General features: G+C 39.8%; 2 protein-coding genes across 2 annotated transcripts in view; both read left to right on the top strand.

Moving 5' to 3' along the window:
- The first annotated feature begins 1,434 nt into the window (after positions 1 to 1,434).
- pxdc1b (PX domain containing 1b) lies at positions 1,435 to 13,728 on the top strand. Its single transcript, XM_040127347.1, has 5 exons — positions 1,435 to 2,230; positions 9,757 to 9,848; positions 10,026 to 10,143; positions 10,262 to 10,373; positions 10,996 to 13,728. The coding sequence occupies exons 1-5, from the start codon at positions 1,975 to 1,977 to the stop codon at positions 11,117 to 11,119; spliced, it is 702 nt and encodes a 233-aa protein (XP_039983281.1). The 5' UTR covers positions 1,435 to 1,974; the 3' UTR covers positions 11,120 to 13,728.
- Positions 13,729 to 15,162: 1,434 nt separating this feature from the next.
- The window catches only part of tmx3b (thioredoxin related transmembrane protein 3b), a 33,129-nt gene continuing 29,969 nt past the window's right edge, over positions 15,163 to 18,322 (top strand). Inside the window, exons 1-3 of the mRNA XM_040127232.1 lie at positions 15,163 to 15,268; positions 15,538 to 15,595; positions 16,893 to 16,932. Coding sequence (XP_039983166.1) covers positions 15,175 to 15,268; positions 15,538 to 15,595; positions 16,893 to 16,932 — 192 coding nt within the window. The 5' untranslated portion in view covers positions 15,163 to 15,174. The remainder of the gene's footprint in view (positions 15,269 to 15,537; positions 15,596 to 16,892; positions 16,933 to 18,322) is intronic.

Consider the following 18,322-nt stretch of genomic DNA (forward strand, 5'->3'; position numbering starts at 1 on the left):
TTCCCATTACATTATGTATCTCACTTCTATTTTTTGAACACCAGTCACCACCATAAGGAAAGGAGCATTCAAACGTGCTGGCTACTCTGCGTGATTGTCATTTTCCAAGGGGTGGATATTCCCAAAATGCAATTCCACTGTAATGTATGTAAAAAACACGGTCAGTAAGTGGTTTACATATGTAGACAATTTGTGAGTGAAACGATAGAACTGAAAATTACAGGGAAATAACATGAATTGTGAAGTGCCTTATGAAATGTTATCTGTGGATGGCAATGTGGAACTTCCAGAGAAGCAGGAATCCCTCAGGAGTCCACATTGTCAGAATATTTACTTTTCTGTATCGTAGCAGCACCTTCTCTATGTAGACAGCAGCTATGTTGGCTAAACCTAAAACTGTCAAACGTTAAGGTAATTTCTTTGGACAGATTAAATGTGGCAAATTCAAAGTTTATATTTTCCTGACTGGTTTGCGTTTCCTTATTCTGAGCACCTACTTTTGCCACAGTTTGACTGAAACACTCGCCGAGGTACAATTGCAAGCTCAAAAGGGCCACGAAGGCCGACTTTTGCACCTAACATCTGCCGTCTCATAAAATGCGATGTGCCCATCAGAGCTAGATTGCTTTATCTGATCTCAACAGTGCCATTTTCAATTCCCCTGCACAGATTTTTGTTTGCATTCATACTGCTACATACACACCAGTGCATGCATGCATTTGTGTGCGCACACAGTAGGACTTTTTTTACAGTTTGCTTTTACTTGCAGTTAACATCATATTTCCTGTACTGTATTGTTACGAATAGCTTTTACCAGAAGTGTTTGCAGACAGTCCCCCACAGTGCAGTAGTTAATTACAGTTGAATCGACATTACTTGACTTGGCTTCCTGTAAAGCTCTTTTACTGGTCTCTGGCTCTCCACTCAGTGAAACATTCATGTGCTCCTCAATGGAGCAATGCAGAATAAATCTGCTCCTTTTTTGGTCACCCTGACAGGAGACAAATATGAGATTGCAGTGCATCTTTTTGCTGTGGACAAAATTTGGCTAAAACTGTAGCATTTTTGAGAAGACGAGGGTTATATGAGGTCAGAAACTGCAAATCCGGCACAGGCAAATGTTAATGGTCCCTACATGGCATAAAAGCAGACGAGTTTCAGCTGCTGGACTTTAGATTGCATTTCTGCAGCCTCTTCTCAGATATTTTCCCCCCCGTGGTTGTTTCCAAACACCTAATTTCAAGATTAAGTGTAGCCTACTGATTTGAGGAAGGCGTGGCATCAAATGCAGGGTCACCAATAGCCAGCTGAAAAAAATAAAGGAAAAAAAAAAAGAGAGCAAAGGAACTTTTTTCAACTCCTGATTATAAATAAGGAGATGGACAGTTGGATTTTTGCAGCCCTTTGCAGTCTTTGCACGAGAATACCCCGTTGTCAAGGAGGGAGGAAGGAAGGAGGGAGGAAGGAGAGGAGAGGGGAGGAAACTGCTGAGAGCAAAGCAACTGCTTATCCAGACAGTGTGAAGTGAAATGCTCTTGATTTAGGAAACAGACTAGACAAGGGAGCAGCGCTTTAGTTTGAGAGATGTAAAAAAAAAAACAACAAAAAACAAAAGAACGACGCATCTTTTCTTCATCTTTCGGACGTTTTGGCCCATGATGACGGCCAAATAAACGACTATACAGCCAAGTACAGGGGCGTTATCTGTGACTCTAAACTCGGTCTATTTTTTTCCCAACCCGTGCCACGTTGAGATTACGCCTGTGATGGGCTGAGCAAACGCAATGATCATCCTCCTCCTGCTTCCACACACGGCCGCCGGACCGCTGCGCGGGGACTCGCCGAAAAGTTCTCCAAGTTGCCTTTCCCCGGTTCGCCAGACTTCCATTTTCACATTTCCGTGCCCTTGACTTCCTCAGCCCTCAGACCGCAGTCCCCCGTCCCGCCCCAGCATGCTGGACTGACGTCTGAGGAATGGCATCGGCTGTGTTTGAGGGGACGTCGCTGGTCAACATGTTCGTCCGGGACTGCTGGGTCAACGGGATCCGGAGGCTCATCATCAGCCAGCGGGGAGAGGAAGAGGAGTTTTTCGAGATCAGGACTGAGTGGTCTGACAGGAACATTTTATACTTGCATCGGAGTTATTCCGATCTGGGTCGGCTGTTTAAAAGACTTGTGGAGTCCTTTCCTGAGGACAGAAGAGACCTCTCCAAGTCTCCGATGATAGAAGGTTGGTATGAGGGGAAATAACCCAATGCGGCAGTAACATGGCAGGAAGTGGCGATAGAGCATTTGATACAGTAACAGTGTGATAAATAATATTTAAATTATGATCAGGGGCATAGCTACAAATTATGGAGCCGTATGTAAAGGACCCCCCCACCCCCCCCAACTGGTGATTGTTCTCATTCCTTATTTGTTTAGTTAGAAAATGTCAGAAATTGTGAAAAATGCCCTTCAAAACTTGCCATTGCATTTTTAATGTGCAATTATATAAACACAAAGAAAAAGCAGCAAGTCCTCAGATTTAGGGAGCGTTTTTTTTTCACAATAATAATAATAAAAAAAAGGTTATTGGTGATTAGGTTTCTGACGATAAACTGGTTATTTAAAAAATAGTTTCAGCTCATCACTAAAATCCTTCTCCACTTTGCTGCAACAAAAGTGCACCTCGATACCGCTGCTTCTTCATCGATCACTTTTTTTTTTTTGGACTCATCGTAAAGATTTGGCTGCGCTTTGTTTTGACAGACCATTTCCCCCGTAGTGGATTCTGGGCAGGAAAACTTTGCTTCTGCCCTGCAAAATTATATTCCTGCTTAATTTTTTTTTTTTTTTTTTTTACCTCAGACAGCGCAACAGCTGCTGTTTTGAGTTCTTGTTTTTTCCTTCACATTTTTGTGGATTACGGTCAGACTCTGTTAGCAGAACAGCTGTGAGAAGCTGAACTATAAAACATTTTTCTAAATGTAAGGTTAAGGGCACTTCTTGCCAGATACTTTAGCTTTGGGTCTTATGCAGATGGCACAATTGGGCATCACATCCTAAATAGAAATCTGAGTATCAAGATGATGTAACTTACGGTGTTTAAGCCAGATAAATGAGAAAAGGAAAACATGGTCAACATAATCGATTAGGTTTTAGGCCTAATCTGAACAAAACTGCTTCCTAGCCTAGTTTTACATGGTTTTGTTTGCATAGCTTAATAGTTAACAAAGTCCTCTTTAGGATGTCACATTAGCAGACCTATCACATATCCTGCAGACCACAAGACCGACATGCTGACAGTATGTTTCTAGTCCGTGTCAATATTAAGGGCCTAAAAGACTGTGGGGCCTGTAGGGTCTGCTTTTTGGGTCACCTCCTTGGTGCATAACATTTGGATTCCCCGTGGGAAAATGCCGAAACTTCCGACAGCGATTTCCATGTGAAAAAGTGCTCTCTGCATCTGACTCATCTTAACTCTTTAGGAGCAGCGGATGTGACCGGGCTATTTGGCAGCTATTACCTGCTGCCCAGGAACCGATGAAAGGCGACGGCAGAAAAAACACACGCAGAATAACTAATGCAGGTGCCTGGTGTGTGAGGGACACACAAGCACAGGGAAAACATACATACATACAAGACCAGGACTCCGATACACTGTGCACCCAGCTGTGACGTGACACTTTCTTTGTGCCGTCCCGGGGTCAGTTTTAAGTGTTGACTTTTAACACTGAAGCACAGTTATCAGTAACACATCACTCTGTGCTATGCCTTACTTAGATCTATCTACACGTCATTGCTATCCAACAAAAAAAATGCATCTCTTATTTTGGTGGTTTTAAACAAAAATTCTACTAGTGCCATCTGGTTGAATTCTACAGCAGAGTTTAAGGCAATGCTTTGGAGAGGGAAGTGTTTTGCCATATATAGGGTGGACCGATGGCCCTCGCAGTTTGGCCAACTGTGGTGCCCTGGCATTGCCAGTGGGTTTTGCAGTGCTCCCAGCTCGTTCTGTTTTTATGACCTCCTCACACAGTCTCCTTGGCACTGCCCCTTTGTCTCTACTCACTGAGCCTATATGAATGTTTTGGAAACATCGGTTTAGTGGCGACTGGAAAGCTTTGCTTCCTGCCCAAGCACTGAAATAGCTGACGGATTTGTTGACAGCTCGCCGCTTGGCCTCTGCCAGGACAGTGTGCAGTGCATTTTGTGGAAGAGACATTTCAGAGCTCATGACTCACTTTTCACTTCTTTTTTTACTGTCTGTCACCATCATATCCTCAGTACAGCCAAAAGATAAATTGGGCTGTGATATTTGTGCTTAAGTGGACATCAGTGCTACTTTAGCAGTGACTCAAGCTGGTTTGACTGTTTCATTGATTGATAGCAAGCCACAGGGTTAATAATGTTCCCCTGATGGCCTTTCCTTAATTCCTGCCCCTGTTCAATATTTCAGTTGCACTGCGCCTCAGATTGAAAGAGACAAAATGTAGCTGTGGCCTTTCCCAGTCCACTTTGCTCCAGTTTCTGTCTCCACTCATGTTTTCCTGTTTCTGCCGCTGCACCCAGGCAACAGGGAAGGCGTGCAGAGCTTTCAGACTTAAGTCATGATGAGAGAGAGAGAGAGAGAGAGAGAGAGGGTGACTGGGAGAGAAGTGGACTTCCCATATTTAGTCCCTCTGGTCTGCAAAGGCCTCATAACACTTACCTTACATGTGACCTCAGAGTGGCCACAGACAGGAAGGGAATGCTCCCATTCCACGTGAGCCAGATGTCATCTGGGAATGTAGATACAGACTGTGTCTGACAATCGCTCCCACTTATTCACTGCCTCCTTCACAGGACACTCTCAATGGTTTTACTCTTTAATGGTTATCAATCATCATGTTTGGCCAGTCATCATATTGCTAACTTAGACATATATTAAAGGAGAAGCATTGGATCGTGTGATTCTTTTGTTTTTTTGATTGACAACCTTTTTGGTCTCAGTGCGTTCAGTGGAACGACAGAACACGGGCACGTTACATTAGTGGAAATGGGACCTCTGGAGAGACGCAGTCACCGAGGCCAACATTAAGCTAGCTGCATGATGGTCAGTAAATACCTCCAAATTGTAGGACTGACTGCTATTAAGCCACGACCTCCTTTTTTCTGTTTTCATACGTATTAATTACAGAATATCTGATATGCGGGGGTGTGGAGGGTTTGGAGTTGTTTAAAGGCAACTCTGACAGAACTAGGCTGTGTAACAAAAGAAAAGTAACGAGTAATGTTACTATTTCATTTATTTCTTAAGTAATTAAAGCTACAGTATGTAACTTTTCTAATCTAATATTTTGAATTATGCTCCAAACCATATCTTAATATGTTTATGATGCGGATTAATTGAACAACCTGGCAGCAGTGCAGAGATATTCCCCTCTAGGGTTTTTGAGTGAGCCTTGCCCCTCTAACCAATCAGAGAAGGTCAAAGACAGGGGCGGGAGCTCGTTGGTGTCAATCAATAATTGAGAGCTTCTGAAAGAAACAAAACATCTGCCAGCACCACTAAAACTCACCAGTTCACAGTATTTATTTAATCTGAACAGAGATGGAAGTGTATACACAACATGTTATCGTTTCACACACCAGGAAGTTACTGTGCCCGTGTTAAAAACTCCAGCGTGCTGTTTTTTACACAATGGTCTTTGTATAGATTTAACAGACGTTTTCATTAGTGAGCATTAGTGAGCGTTGGTGGTGCGGGGAGGCCTATCCATGCCAAAAGTGTAAATTCCATGCTAAGCTAAGCTAACAGGCTGCTTGCTGAGGCTTTAAATTTAACAGACAGAGATGAGAGTGGTGTCAATTTTCTCCTCTAACTCTTGGCGAGAAAGTATATATTCATATTTTCCAAAATGTCTAACTATTCCTTTAAACTCTAGGTAAGGTCAGCCATAGTGAGGTTCCGTTAAAGAGCTCTGGCTAGCTGCTTTGTGAGAGCGATGAAAACTTAGACAGACAACAACAACAACCGACTATACACGTACGTGTACACACAGGTCACAGAGGTCTGATGTACTCTGCTTGTTGATCGAGGCATCCAGAAATAAAACACTGACAAAAGAGGCGTTAAGTTAGTGGTTAGAAGATTAAGTGTCATGCTGCTGACATGTGCTTATCAGATCCACGCAGAGGATAGCTGTGAAATAGCTGGTGCTTACAACATCTGATCACCGTTCTGATAATATGTTTGAGGATGACTCGGACGCAGTGCAGTTCCTGTTGTAAACCTACTTTCACTGTGTTATTTCAGCTAATACAGTAAATGGAGTGGCTTGCCAACATGGCATGCTCTCAGAGAACTAACAGATGGGTAACTTTGGTAAGTACTTACAAAAAAAACCCCCCAAAACTTCTTATTGCATTAGGTAGATAAATACAAACAATTAAGCCAGTGTTCCAAAAAGGAGAAAATAAAGACTGAAGGCTATTAAGAAAGAACCAAAAGTACTTCCTGACTAAAATAGTTTTGCTGGAGGATAATCCTCTCTGAAGCCAAACGAACTGAATGAATAACCTCAGAGACAAGACAGAAAATGTTGATTAATTATTTATAACACGAGGACCACTGTAGCCAGGAGGACAATGCGGGAAAAGACTCTTTCATAGGAATTTGGACGAAGAAACACAGTTAATTTTAGTGTCAGTTTCTATGAAGACATTTTCCAGAGAACCACCCTGTAGTTTTAACAAACAAAGGAAATCAGAGATTAGATACACACAGATGAATCTTTTGTAGTTTTTGAGATGAAACTCAGGGTGTGCAGTGCCTCAGGGGTAATATCCTACGGCACAATGTTTTTTTGTTTTTTTTGTGTTGTTGCTTCATCTCTCTGTTTTGTATTTGGGTGATTCACTATGTGCCACCGTGGGAGGGGAGGTGCAGTAGGAGGAGCGTCACCGGCAATCCAGCGGAGCACTGCAATTTTGGTGCATGGATTGATTGCATTTTGTGCCGCCCGTCCGCCCACATATTCTGTACTATTTCCCAAGCTAATTAGTGAAGGGGACTCATTTAAAGCTCTCTAAAATCACCCAAATCTTTTTTATCCCAGGTTGCTGTTCTCAGCATCTGTCATCCGCAACTGCATGCACGTAGGAGAGCCTTTCTGTTTCTGCTTATTAACATCCTTTGCATCCATGCGATGGCAGCAAGTAGGTGTTGAATCTGCAGCCTCTAATTAGAGATGTGTGCATTGTTAAACTGTGACTACACATACCATATCTACTGTGATTAACTCAAACCACAGCCTGCTAGTTTATGCAGTAAAAATAATCAGGGTTTTTACAAGCTATTATTTCTTATGCAAATTAAAAATATTGCCTTTATTGATGAATATAGACACAGACAAATCTGAATTGCAAATGTAATAATAATAACATTTAAATAAAAGGCGAAAAACACTAGGCCTGATTTCTGATTTGATTTTTTTTTTTGCTACAGTGGTATTCACACATGTAAAATTATTGTCTGGATCATCTTGATTCTAAATAAAATCCTTACACAAAGAATTGGTAACTCATGAACTTTCACTGTGTCTAGACATAAAAAGAAACACAGCTTACTGAATATTTGGCTCAATTTGCTTCAACTTTACACTCTGTTACTAAACTGTCAGTGTGTTATGGTGGAGAAAACAGCTTTTAAAGGAAATGTGAGGACTTGCCATGATTGTTACTAGCGCCAAACACACCCTCTGATTACGTATGATAATACATGTTTCCCATTTGCCACCCTGGATGCGCTGTGTGCCTGCACCCAATAGATAATGTGCACTTGTTTGCACTTGATCCATAACAGTAGCCACCTACATGGCAGGAAGAGTACTTAATCTTTACTAATCTGTTTACATCCGTAACATCTAATGAAACTGAGCATGGTTTTTCTGTGGTGAAGTTATCATCCAGGTTTTGTTTTCCATTTAAGAAGTTAAATGCGGTTGGCTGACACTGACTGGAAGCTTCTCACGGCTCCATATTTAGCACCAAATCAACACATTGATTGTGAAAATCAACCATCTAATGAAATAGCTACACCGGTATTTTGGTTACTCAGTAGTTATGGTTTTTTGGGTTTTTTTTTTTTTGTTTTTTTAAAAGTGTTATGTCTTAAAGGGACTTTGTAAGTTAAACTAAATAAGATGTTCCTAGTGATGATATAACTGCCCAATCGCTCCTCACATCCCCCTGGGTATGATCTCAGCGCCGTGGACCATTATAGATGTATGAGCTTGTGACTGTGCATAGCCTTGCTTTAGGCTCCCTTACCTACTCAGGGCTTCCTCGTAACAGTTACCGCTGTGTGACTACGTTTCGTCTGTAGCACTTACATCAGACAGAGGCTCATCGGTCTGGCTGCTGTCTTCATCATTATTCCCCTCACCACATCCCTTTGTCAGCATTGCAGTAAATCATGCTTTGCTGGCTGTTTACTCACATGGGCGGCAGCCTTGTATTGCTAAAAGTGCTGATTTTACACTCCCATTACCTCTTAAATTGCATTCCTAGTTTTATGCAGGATTAACATGTTATCACAGACACTGTTCTGTAGCTTCTCTACACACTGTTATTACTTACCTCTGCTATTACCGCTGCTACACAAATACCAGCATTTACTCTGGCAATTTGACAGTATCACTTTATACTGTGCACTGTGTTCTTGTTCTGTAGACACTGAGAAGTAGTCTAATTTTTCCTCCCTCTACTTGGGGTAAATATTAGGGGGCATTGTTTATAAAAAGGCTACTGTATTAAACAGACTACCACATTTTCTAAATGCATTCGTGGCAACCTTTCTCAGGACTGGGGATAAATTCAACCCTGCCTGGCTTTGTGTGTCCTGACATATTAATAGATAATCGTGTGATGGCAGTAAAGGTCAGAGCAGCTACCCTTTTTTATCGTCCAGTCACAGAAATACTTACACTAAATATTTTTATGTGAGAAAATTTCTTTGTACATTGGTCTCTATAGTTTATTTTTGTTCATGTGCAATTATACAGTATTTATATTTCAGGTTGTTGTTAGTGGAAGTTTTCTATTGGATTGCAATATGTTGCTGGGCGTTAGGAGTGGACAGAGCATTAAAAAATAAAAACACTTCTCAGTGTAATGCAGTCCAAAATATTTGTTCTTACCATAACAAGACTAAGTTTCTACAACCACACTAGAGGCTCTTTGAGGCTATACTTAAACACAACCGTGCTTTCTGCTAAATGCTAACATTAGCATGCTAACATGATCCTAATGACAATGCAAACATGTTTAAATTTAGCAGGTAAAATGTTAATTGTTTCCTTATCAGAGTTTAGCATTTTAGCATGCTAACATTTGCTAATTAGCACTAAAGACAAAGTACAGAGATGGGATTGTCACTAATTTTGCAAGAACTTAGTCATAAGCCAAAGTATAGAGCAAACTAAATTAATTTTGACCTGATGATGGCGCAGGATGAAGAGTTAAGGATTCAGCAAAGTTATTAAAAATCATCCTGCGGGAACCAGAATATTTGTACCAAATTTAATGGCAATCCATCCAATAATTGTTGAGACCCATCCTCTGAGCTGCTAGCACGGCTAAAAATTACACTCTCTGACAATTTAACAACAAAACCTGAATATTATAAGCTTCAAAAAGATAGGAGTAATTGCAGAACTGTTGTACTGAATTAGACACTTGTTCCAGATAAACTGATAAAATATCCATACTATATTTATTTGTCTGTTTCAGGGCTGGTAAAAATCAAAGAGGCCAATGACATTGAGGAGAAACTGAACGAGGTGGAAAGACTACTGAAGAATGCCATCAACATGCCGTGCAAGGTAGGTCATTCAGCTGTTATCCTTCAAATAATTTCTTATATCAATACCTTATTAGCATATTCACTGTGCATTAAACAATTGCCAGGACACCTCGCTCTTACATGGGGCTAAAAGGTGGACGTTGGAGAAACTTTGCAGCTATGTAGACTAAATTGCTCAAAAATCCTCGTTCTGCAGTATTCCAGGTCAGAGGTGATGTTGACATTCTTCGAGCGGTCGCCACTGGACCAGGTGCTGAGGAATGACAAAGTCCACCGAATCCAGCCGTGCTTTCAGAGTCCGATAAAGATATCAGGTACGTGTCCAGCATTCTTTTGTAACACAAAGATGGAGACATTAGAAATGTCATCATGAAATCCCTAATGTCATGATGACTCAACGGGTGATGTAGTGTTGCACTCTGTACCTTTCAGAAATCATGCGGTCGAATGGATTCTGTCTGGCCAATACAGAAACCATCGTATTTGATCACAGTATCCCTGAAGAAAAGGAGAGACCCTCATCCACTGACTCTGTGGAACATACGTAAGTATTAAGATCACACTCCAATATTTCTGTTTCTTTCCAGTTTCAGTCATTATTGCAGTATATTAGACTTTACATAAGTTACTCTGTAAGATCTGTTCCAAAGAAATATTTAAAAACCCATACCATGAGCCTGATTATAACCTGGGTTATACCCCAGAGGGAGTCAGATTTGCACTGAGCTAAAAGCTAACACAAATTCCTTGCTTGTTTTCCACATATGTAAGGATTTCCATGTTTGCTCTTGATTGTACAGTAAGTGGTTTGGTGAGTGACGAAGTCCTTGAATGTGAACCAACCCCAGGACCCTCCACCCCTCTTTATGCACCACAGGAAGTGTGTCTGTGCACTTCTTCCTTCCCTGGGTGTGTGTAGGAAACAAAAAAGGAACACATTCCTCTCGGTGCTTCACACAAAACAAGACTTTGCATCGCTTTTAAATAGCTAGAGTTTTTTACTACTGCGATTCCCTGATCTCGTACCGGCAAAAAAAAGTCTTTATGGGAGGATGTTCACAATTATTACGGGGCTTTGGATTAAAGGCATCAAACTTTTGATTCCTAGTTAGACTACGGGGGTCCATCCTGTCCTTGGACTAATATATCTGTCATTTTATTGCCAGGTATGAGGATGGAGCCGAGTTTTTGCCAATGGAAGCAGACGTGTGTGATGAGGAAACAGAAGCGTATGTCACCAACCTCTCCTACTACCATCTGGTCCCATTTGAAACTGACATCCTGGAATGAGGAATTTACACAACAGATGATTGCAAATGGACAGCTGATGTTATGATTGAGGAATATGTACTCTTAAGTGGATCCAAGCTATGCAATGCTGCACGTAGCCGCTCCAAGTTAATGCTGCTGCTTAGTGTAGCATCCTAAAGGGTTGCTTGAGGTTTTCTAGCGCATTTTGGAGGCTGGCAGGTGTATAGTATGCACCAAAATAATGAAAGAATGCAACAGCAGCACCACTTTGTTTTTGCCATTTTACGTGACATCACCAGTGTGCCTCATCCGGAGCCTTACGTGAGTGTGTCGGAACAAAATACAATAAGATAGATAAGTCTTCAGACTGACTATATATAGAAGGCTTTCAGGTGATGTAACACAACCTGCGGCAGCCACAATGGAGGGCTGAAGTCCTCAGCAATATGTGGAACATGTGGAAAGAAGTGAAATGTAATGCATCACTGTCTGCGGAGAATGACTGCGACCAAGGGGGCGAGGACTACACATTGACAGAAATTTTGAAACAAATGAACCTTATTGGACCATTCAGTGTTAATTATAATTTTGCTGAATTTACTCTCTCTTTTCAAGTTGTTTTACCTTTTTAGTGTTCAACTGTGGGCAGCCAATTCTCCGGTGGTCTTCCATAATTGTAAAAGTTTGCTAGGAGATTTGTGATGCATCTCCTTTAAAGTACTCCCTCAAGACTTATCCACAGTGGTACCACTCTGGTGTTTTGTTTGCTGTGGGAATACAGGAAGCTGTCATGAAGCTTTGTGTATGATCTTTGTTTGTGGTGCAATTTCCACAAGCATTTAGGAATTTTCAATTTTTTGCTTGTGCACCAGCTTAAAACTAAAACAAAGCTATTTTGATGCTGTGATATGCAGTAGGTTTCTTTGGCAATCCATCTGATTTTAAGAAAAAACAGAAAAAACAAATTGTTGTGACTTAAAGCTGCTGTTAAATTGAGCAATTTTTTTTATGTGCTTCTGTTTCAGTTGGTTCTTGGACCACTGTCAATTTAAAGAACATAAAAAGAAATATTAAGTGCCATTATCATTTGGTTACAACACACTCTTTCCAAAGTGAGAACTTCATGCTGCCTTTTTGGATGTTGGTGAGATTTTTTTTTATAGAGGATTTGTCTGACTAATAAATTAGAATGCAATATGTGTTAGTAGTATAGCTTGTAATGTTGCTTATTTTACGTTTAAAAACAAATAATTTCATGTATCAGAGCAGAGAATGAGTGCTTCCATTTTGTGGACAACTGAATCATCCAACTGCTGTTGTTGCCATCTGATGAGTGATAAAATAGGGCAAAGAAAGCTTTGTTTTAAGGGTCAATTGAGGTCCTATCTGACCCGTTCTGTAAGATGACGTGAGTGGGTTCCTTCAGACAGCTGACTACAGTGAACGTGGGAGTCTGCCGCTTGGCCTGCGATGGGGGAACAAGTCCCCTCTTTTTCTAAAGAAGACAAACAACCTTGCTGTACTTTTTATAGGAAAAGTTGTGTGAAATAGGCAAACACTTGATTAAAATTCATGCCTTTTCTATGCATTATGGGTCCTCCTACAACAAGGAGGGTGCTTTCACTTCTGTAACGGAAAATGGGGAACTCAGTGGAGATTTTGAATGCAACTGAAATGTAGAAAATACATTTTTGTGTGGGGATAACTGTATGGAATTTCATCTGTGTTCATTTGTTTTTGACAGTTTTGTCACTGCAGAGGTCATTGTGGCCTTACAGTGTAGGCTAACAGCTTGTATCAAGTTTTCTGTCCGTCTAAATGCTAAGGCATTCAACCCTCACAAACTTGGCACACAAGACTTCAACAGGACGGTCCTCCGCATGAGTCTATTTAGTAACACAGTCATGATCACTATTCACCCCGTGAGAAAGTACAGCTCTTTCTCAGGGTGTGAAACTATTTCATGGTCTTTATTTCGTCTTTCTATTCTCCAAGAGTGACGTCTTGAATTGATGATGATTCAATAACAAGAAACTGGAATTTGTAATTTAAATTTTCATACCAAGGTCGAATTTTCTCTGCAAAGAACTGCCAGATGTTTCCTACGAGCTAACGTTTTAAGATCAGAGATTATTAACACCCCTCCATCTACCTTAAGGCCCTCCGCATGCTTATGCAGTCAGTGCATTATAAATATTCTGACACAGTTTCCATGAAGTTATGCCCAAAATGGTACTCAGCTGATTTAGTGCAGTGACAGGGATGAGTAACAAAATGCTGGTACTCCAGTTTCAGTGAATCTTTGAAACATATCACTATGCCCATCGTTGTCAGCCAGGGGTGTGAGGATGCAGAGGAGGAGAATATGACTGATAATATGAAAATAATATTTCACATAGGTTTCTATTTATTTTGTAATCTCCAGCAACACTCTTGTGACGCTAACCATTCTATGCCTTGTAACACTTAGTATGTTCATGTTCTCATGTGTGATGTAAATGTGTCAAAAGGACTCACTGAAGATAATCTTAATTATAAACGTTGAAAATGAAATGTATGTGGCGACATGTTTGATAACTTTAAAGCTATTCAGACAGTATTAGATACAAATTATTATTCTCAAAGCTTCTCAAAACAAATAAATATGTTTTCAATAAAAGAAATGTATGTTTTTTTGTGTGGAAAGCATGATGGGAATACACTTATTGGTAAGAAGTTGCAGAACATAGCTGAGTACATTTTCAAATTCGAGGTACTAGCAGGTTACATTTTACATTTCTCTTCGTTGCAGAGGGAAGTATAGCACTTGGTTTACCTAACTACATTTATCTGACAACTATAGAGTTAATTTGGAGATTCATTTTCTAAAAACAAAAGACATTATCTCATACAGTACAATGTACTGGTATAGATTAAACTACTGAATAAGAAGTGGAATAGCCGCTTGACTAAAATGAGCTGCTGGGCCCATTTTAATTCCTGTCTCTGAGAATTTCCCTTTTGGTGTAGTAATTTGAAGCATGCAGTAATTTACTTATTATTATTAGTAGTATGGCTTCTATTACTGAAAGATCTAAATACTTCTTCCTCTACAGGTCAACAGGCAGTGAATAGTTTGGCCTGTTGCCCATTTTAATTATCTTAGAGGGCCACCTTGTGGTGAGTATCAGTAGCCATCATCAGTATCTCTCTATCTTAATTCAGTACAGTTAAATACAGGTTATTGTTTGATAAATTAACATGATTATATATATTAAAAAAAGGCACATAAATACACATTTAGGCACACTAACATGTTTCTCAGATTCATTCTTATGGTAGTCTATCTAGCTGAGGAATAATGTTCAAACAAAGTGCATATATTATTATTGTCGAAAAAGTTAAAATATTGGAAAATATGTGCCCCCATGTTTATTTTGGCTTAACAATAAAGATATGCAGTTGTTTTTTTTTTTAAGTTGTTACAGCGGGTTTATGACAGAACACAGTAACTTGAGGTAGCGGTAGTATACGAATAATAATACATCTGTAAGCACATATAAAACGTAAAAGCCAAAATAGTGTTTGTGCAGTCTTTCAATGTGTCCTGGTAGGATTTTAAGTAGGACACGAAGACAGCAAATTTTAAATGTTGATTATCTACTTTTCTTTTTAAACAGTTATTAGGGTCAAACCAAAAAATGGGACTAATGGTATAGTCCCGAGAAAGATGAGTTACAGTTTCATCGGTGTTGTGATAGAACGAACAAAGCGGCTCGACATTGAACCTATGTTTTACACTAACCAAATTACCAAGATAACATCTGTGTAAAATCTGGCATTTTTTTTCCCCAGTCAATATTAATAAAAAAAATTATTCCAAAAATAAATAAATACAGAAGCAGGTTTACTAATTGTAGCCATCTGGATTATGTCCAATATACATGTTTGAGATGTATTATTATGCTATGCTACCCATTCAAAATGTTTTTTGAAGAAAGAAAAGATTTCTTGAATACATTTTTTATTGTATTATTTTTAATTTTATTCAAAATATAATAAAAATATGCAGCCGTTGGTGCTTGAAGCGCTGAGGAGGCTGCGTAACCCCGCGCATGCGTAGACGGACCCGATTTAGCCGCTGTATTTCCTGCTTGCTGTTTCCACTCGAGGCGATGGCAGAAGTGAAAGCTTCCCTGATTTGTGGAGGTATGTTCACTTTTTATTCCGAGTACGTTGAAACCTAGACTAAGCATGTTATCACAGCATCTGTTAAAAATGGCCCTTAAAGCTTGCCGTTGTTGAAAGTGTGGAGCAAACAGACGCACAGTTAGCCGGGGACGACAGCTTTAGCTGGGGGATGCTCCAGTCATGAGGTTTCAGCCTGGAGGGTTTGGAGAATACAGACTATAAAGCTCTCGTTCACATTAACATCAACATGTACCCTGCCTGATTCCGTGTCTCTTTCCACATTACAGTTGTAGCGGCTTTCCTAAGTTCAGCGGTGCTTGCATTTGTTGAGGATCTAGATGACACGTAAGTGATGCACTCGGGAATCATCTGCTTCGGTGTTTCAGCTTCCTGATATTATTATGAAAAGATCATGTAAGGCAACTCCCGAGCGCACGAACACACTTTCAGTGGATGCGAATCAGAGTTTGGCTCAGTGGCTGCTTCCCTCCTGTCAGCCGGGAAAACATGATCATGCTGGTGTGGCTCTCTCCTAACTTCTGCATTTTGAGTTACAAAAACGGAAGCAGAACTCTTATACGACATCCTCCAAAATGATAACACAGTTTAATCAGCATCTCTCCCAAACGGTTTCCATACAAACCGAACATTATAACCTTCATGAAGATAGGATTTATTACAGGACTGTTGTCTTGGATTGCATTAGTTTCGGCCAGGTGTCCCCAATAAACTGACAACTGACTGTATGTCATATTTCTGAAATATTATTACCAATGCTTTAACAAGTAAGCACCATTTTCATGTAGAGCTGGTTGAGGTGGAGCATATGTAACTACTTCAAGAACTTCAGGGTAGTTTAATCTACGAAGATGCGTCGTATTTTGTGAGTTGATCGTATGTGTTACTAATGTAAAATCAGCAAAACGACTAGTAACTTTAGCTTTCAGATAAATGTAGCGCAGTAAAAGTGCAATATGTCCCACTGAAATCTAGTGGAGTAGAAGTACAAAGTAGCATAACATGTAGATACTCAAACTACAAGTACCTCAAAATTGTACTTACCCCAAGTACAGTACTTGAAGTGAAGTGTTCTACTGGCAAAATGGGGGGGTTGGTTTGAATTTCATCTCAGGTTTCCAGTTTCACAGTGCCCTTTACTTGGATGTCTGTGGTGGGAAGACTCAGAAGGTTATGTCTGTTTGTGTATTTGTGTTTGTGGGAACTTCTAATTGCGATTTTTTTTTTAATTTTTTAATTTTTAATTTAATTTAATTGGGTTGCTTTTTCTGCAATTTTTTAAATTTTTTTATTAATGACTAGGTACAATTGAGCTGCAGCTATTTTGATAATCATATAATCACCTTTTTAAAGTCCCCTTTGCACTCAAAAAAGAATTGTTACTTCACTTGGGTGTTTCACTGTGCAGAAGGATATATGCGCAGAGTTTGACACACATAAGTGTTATACCCGCATACCTATTCTATCCAGTGTGGCATTTTTTTTTTTTTTTTTATTTAAAATGTAGCAAGCACCTTGTAATGTGACTCCCTCAGTAAACAGTATATAGCATATAATTAACTTTGTCTAGTAAGTTATGAAAACTGTCATTTAATCTTTTTTTTTTTTTTTTTTCCACTGACAGATTTAAAGACACTAGAGTGAATGACATCTGGCTGGTTGATGTAAGTCTGACATTATGCGTACACACACATAAACACACAAAAACCAGTCTGGGTCCATTCAGCTATGCTTTACTTCGTGTCTAGTGGACTACTGTCCTGATCATCCCTTGCGGAAATGGCAGCGGTCAGGGTGGGATGTAGGAGGGCGGGGGCCACAGGGGGTGTGCAGTCGGTCCTCTGTGTTTGTGATTAGTGAATGAGAAGTCATGCATGCCTGGCAAAGCCAGGGGGCTCGGAGGGGTTTATATCAGAGTGGAGTCTGGGTCCATCTAAGCAAATCTAGCTCGAACACCCAAAGCTGCTTTCACTGCTAGTTTGGGTTGCAGGAATGAGTTCTGACTCTGGGTAGTTTCAGTACGTTAATAAGAGGTTATACAGATACAGACTATTTCACAAACACACAAATGTTAGGGTTTTTGCAATTACTTACAACTCAATTCCCAAAATGAAATTTGATCTAAACTTGATAAATCGACTAGAAGAGGAATTTGAGTTCAGATTATGAAATGAAGAAGTTTTCTGTATTTGGAATTACTGCCAGTCACTTATCAGTGTAACTTTATATTTTTAAAGCTCTGCCAATCAATATTTTAAATATTTTTTTATAATAATAATTAATCATTTAGAATATCAAAGGGGTCATTTCCAGTGATGAACTGACAGAGAATTATCAGCCAACTCAGCAGCTTTACAGTGCTTTTGTAGCCTCTTTTAGCTTGTTGTTTTGTTTTCGCAGCTCATTACGCACCTTGCTCTGAATTTCCCTGCTCTTATCAACATAATGTAGCAGCTGCAGGCAAAAAAGCTCTGATAAACCCCTTGTATACTAACTGCTTAGCACTAAATGGCAACAGACAGAGTTAGCGACTATAGGTAGTGAAGAAAGTCAACCTATTAGCAGCTAAAGAGCCATATATTTTTCTGTTTTCACCAAAACAGAGCTAAATGGAAAGTGAATGTTGGATTACATTTGTCTGGTTGCCAGAAATATGACTCTAAATGAATGCAAATTTTTCTCTGTGTCTTCTATATGTATAGATAGGCTACTTTTTGCTAACATGTTAGCTAAAGCTGCTTTATGAGGCAAAACTAAGACATAGCTGCTTATCTTTCAGCTATTTATGGATTATTTCACTCCCCAAGTGGCCAAAAAAAAAAAAGAAAAGCTTTTAGCCAAATCTCATTTGTGTACAGTAGTTATCTGTTGCTAGCTAGCAAGAGCTTAAGTTGGAAATGTTGATGGGTCTGTTTCAAACCACTGCAGCCTGTTTTAAAACTCTCAGACGCTGTTTTATGAAATAATTTTGTTATTTTTGAGATGCTAGGGATTCAGTGTTCATATTTACTGTAGGACCTCCCTAAAGTAATTGCAGTTAGAAAGTAAAATTCT

Source organism: Xiphias gladius, chromosome 5 (genome assembly GCF_016859285.1).
Source record: "Xiphias gladius isolate SHS-SW01 ecotype Sanya breed wild chromosome 5, ASM1685928v1, whole genome shotgun sequence".
NCBI lineage: Eukaryota > Metazoa > Chordata > Actinopteri > Istiophoriformes > Xiphiidae > Xiphias > Xiphias gladius.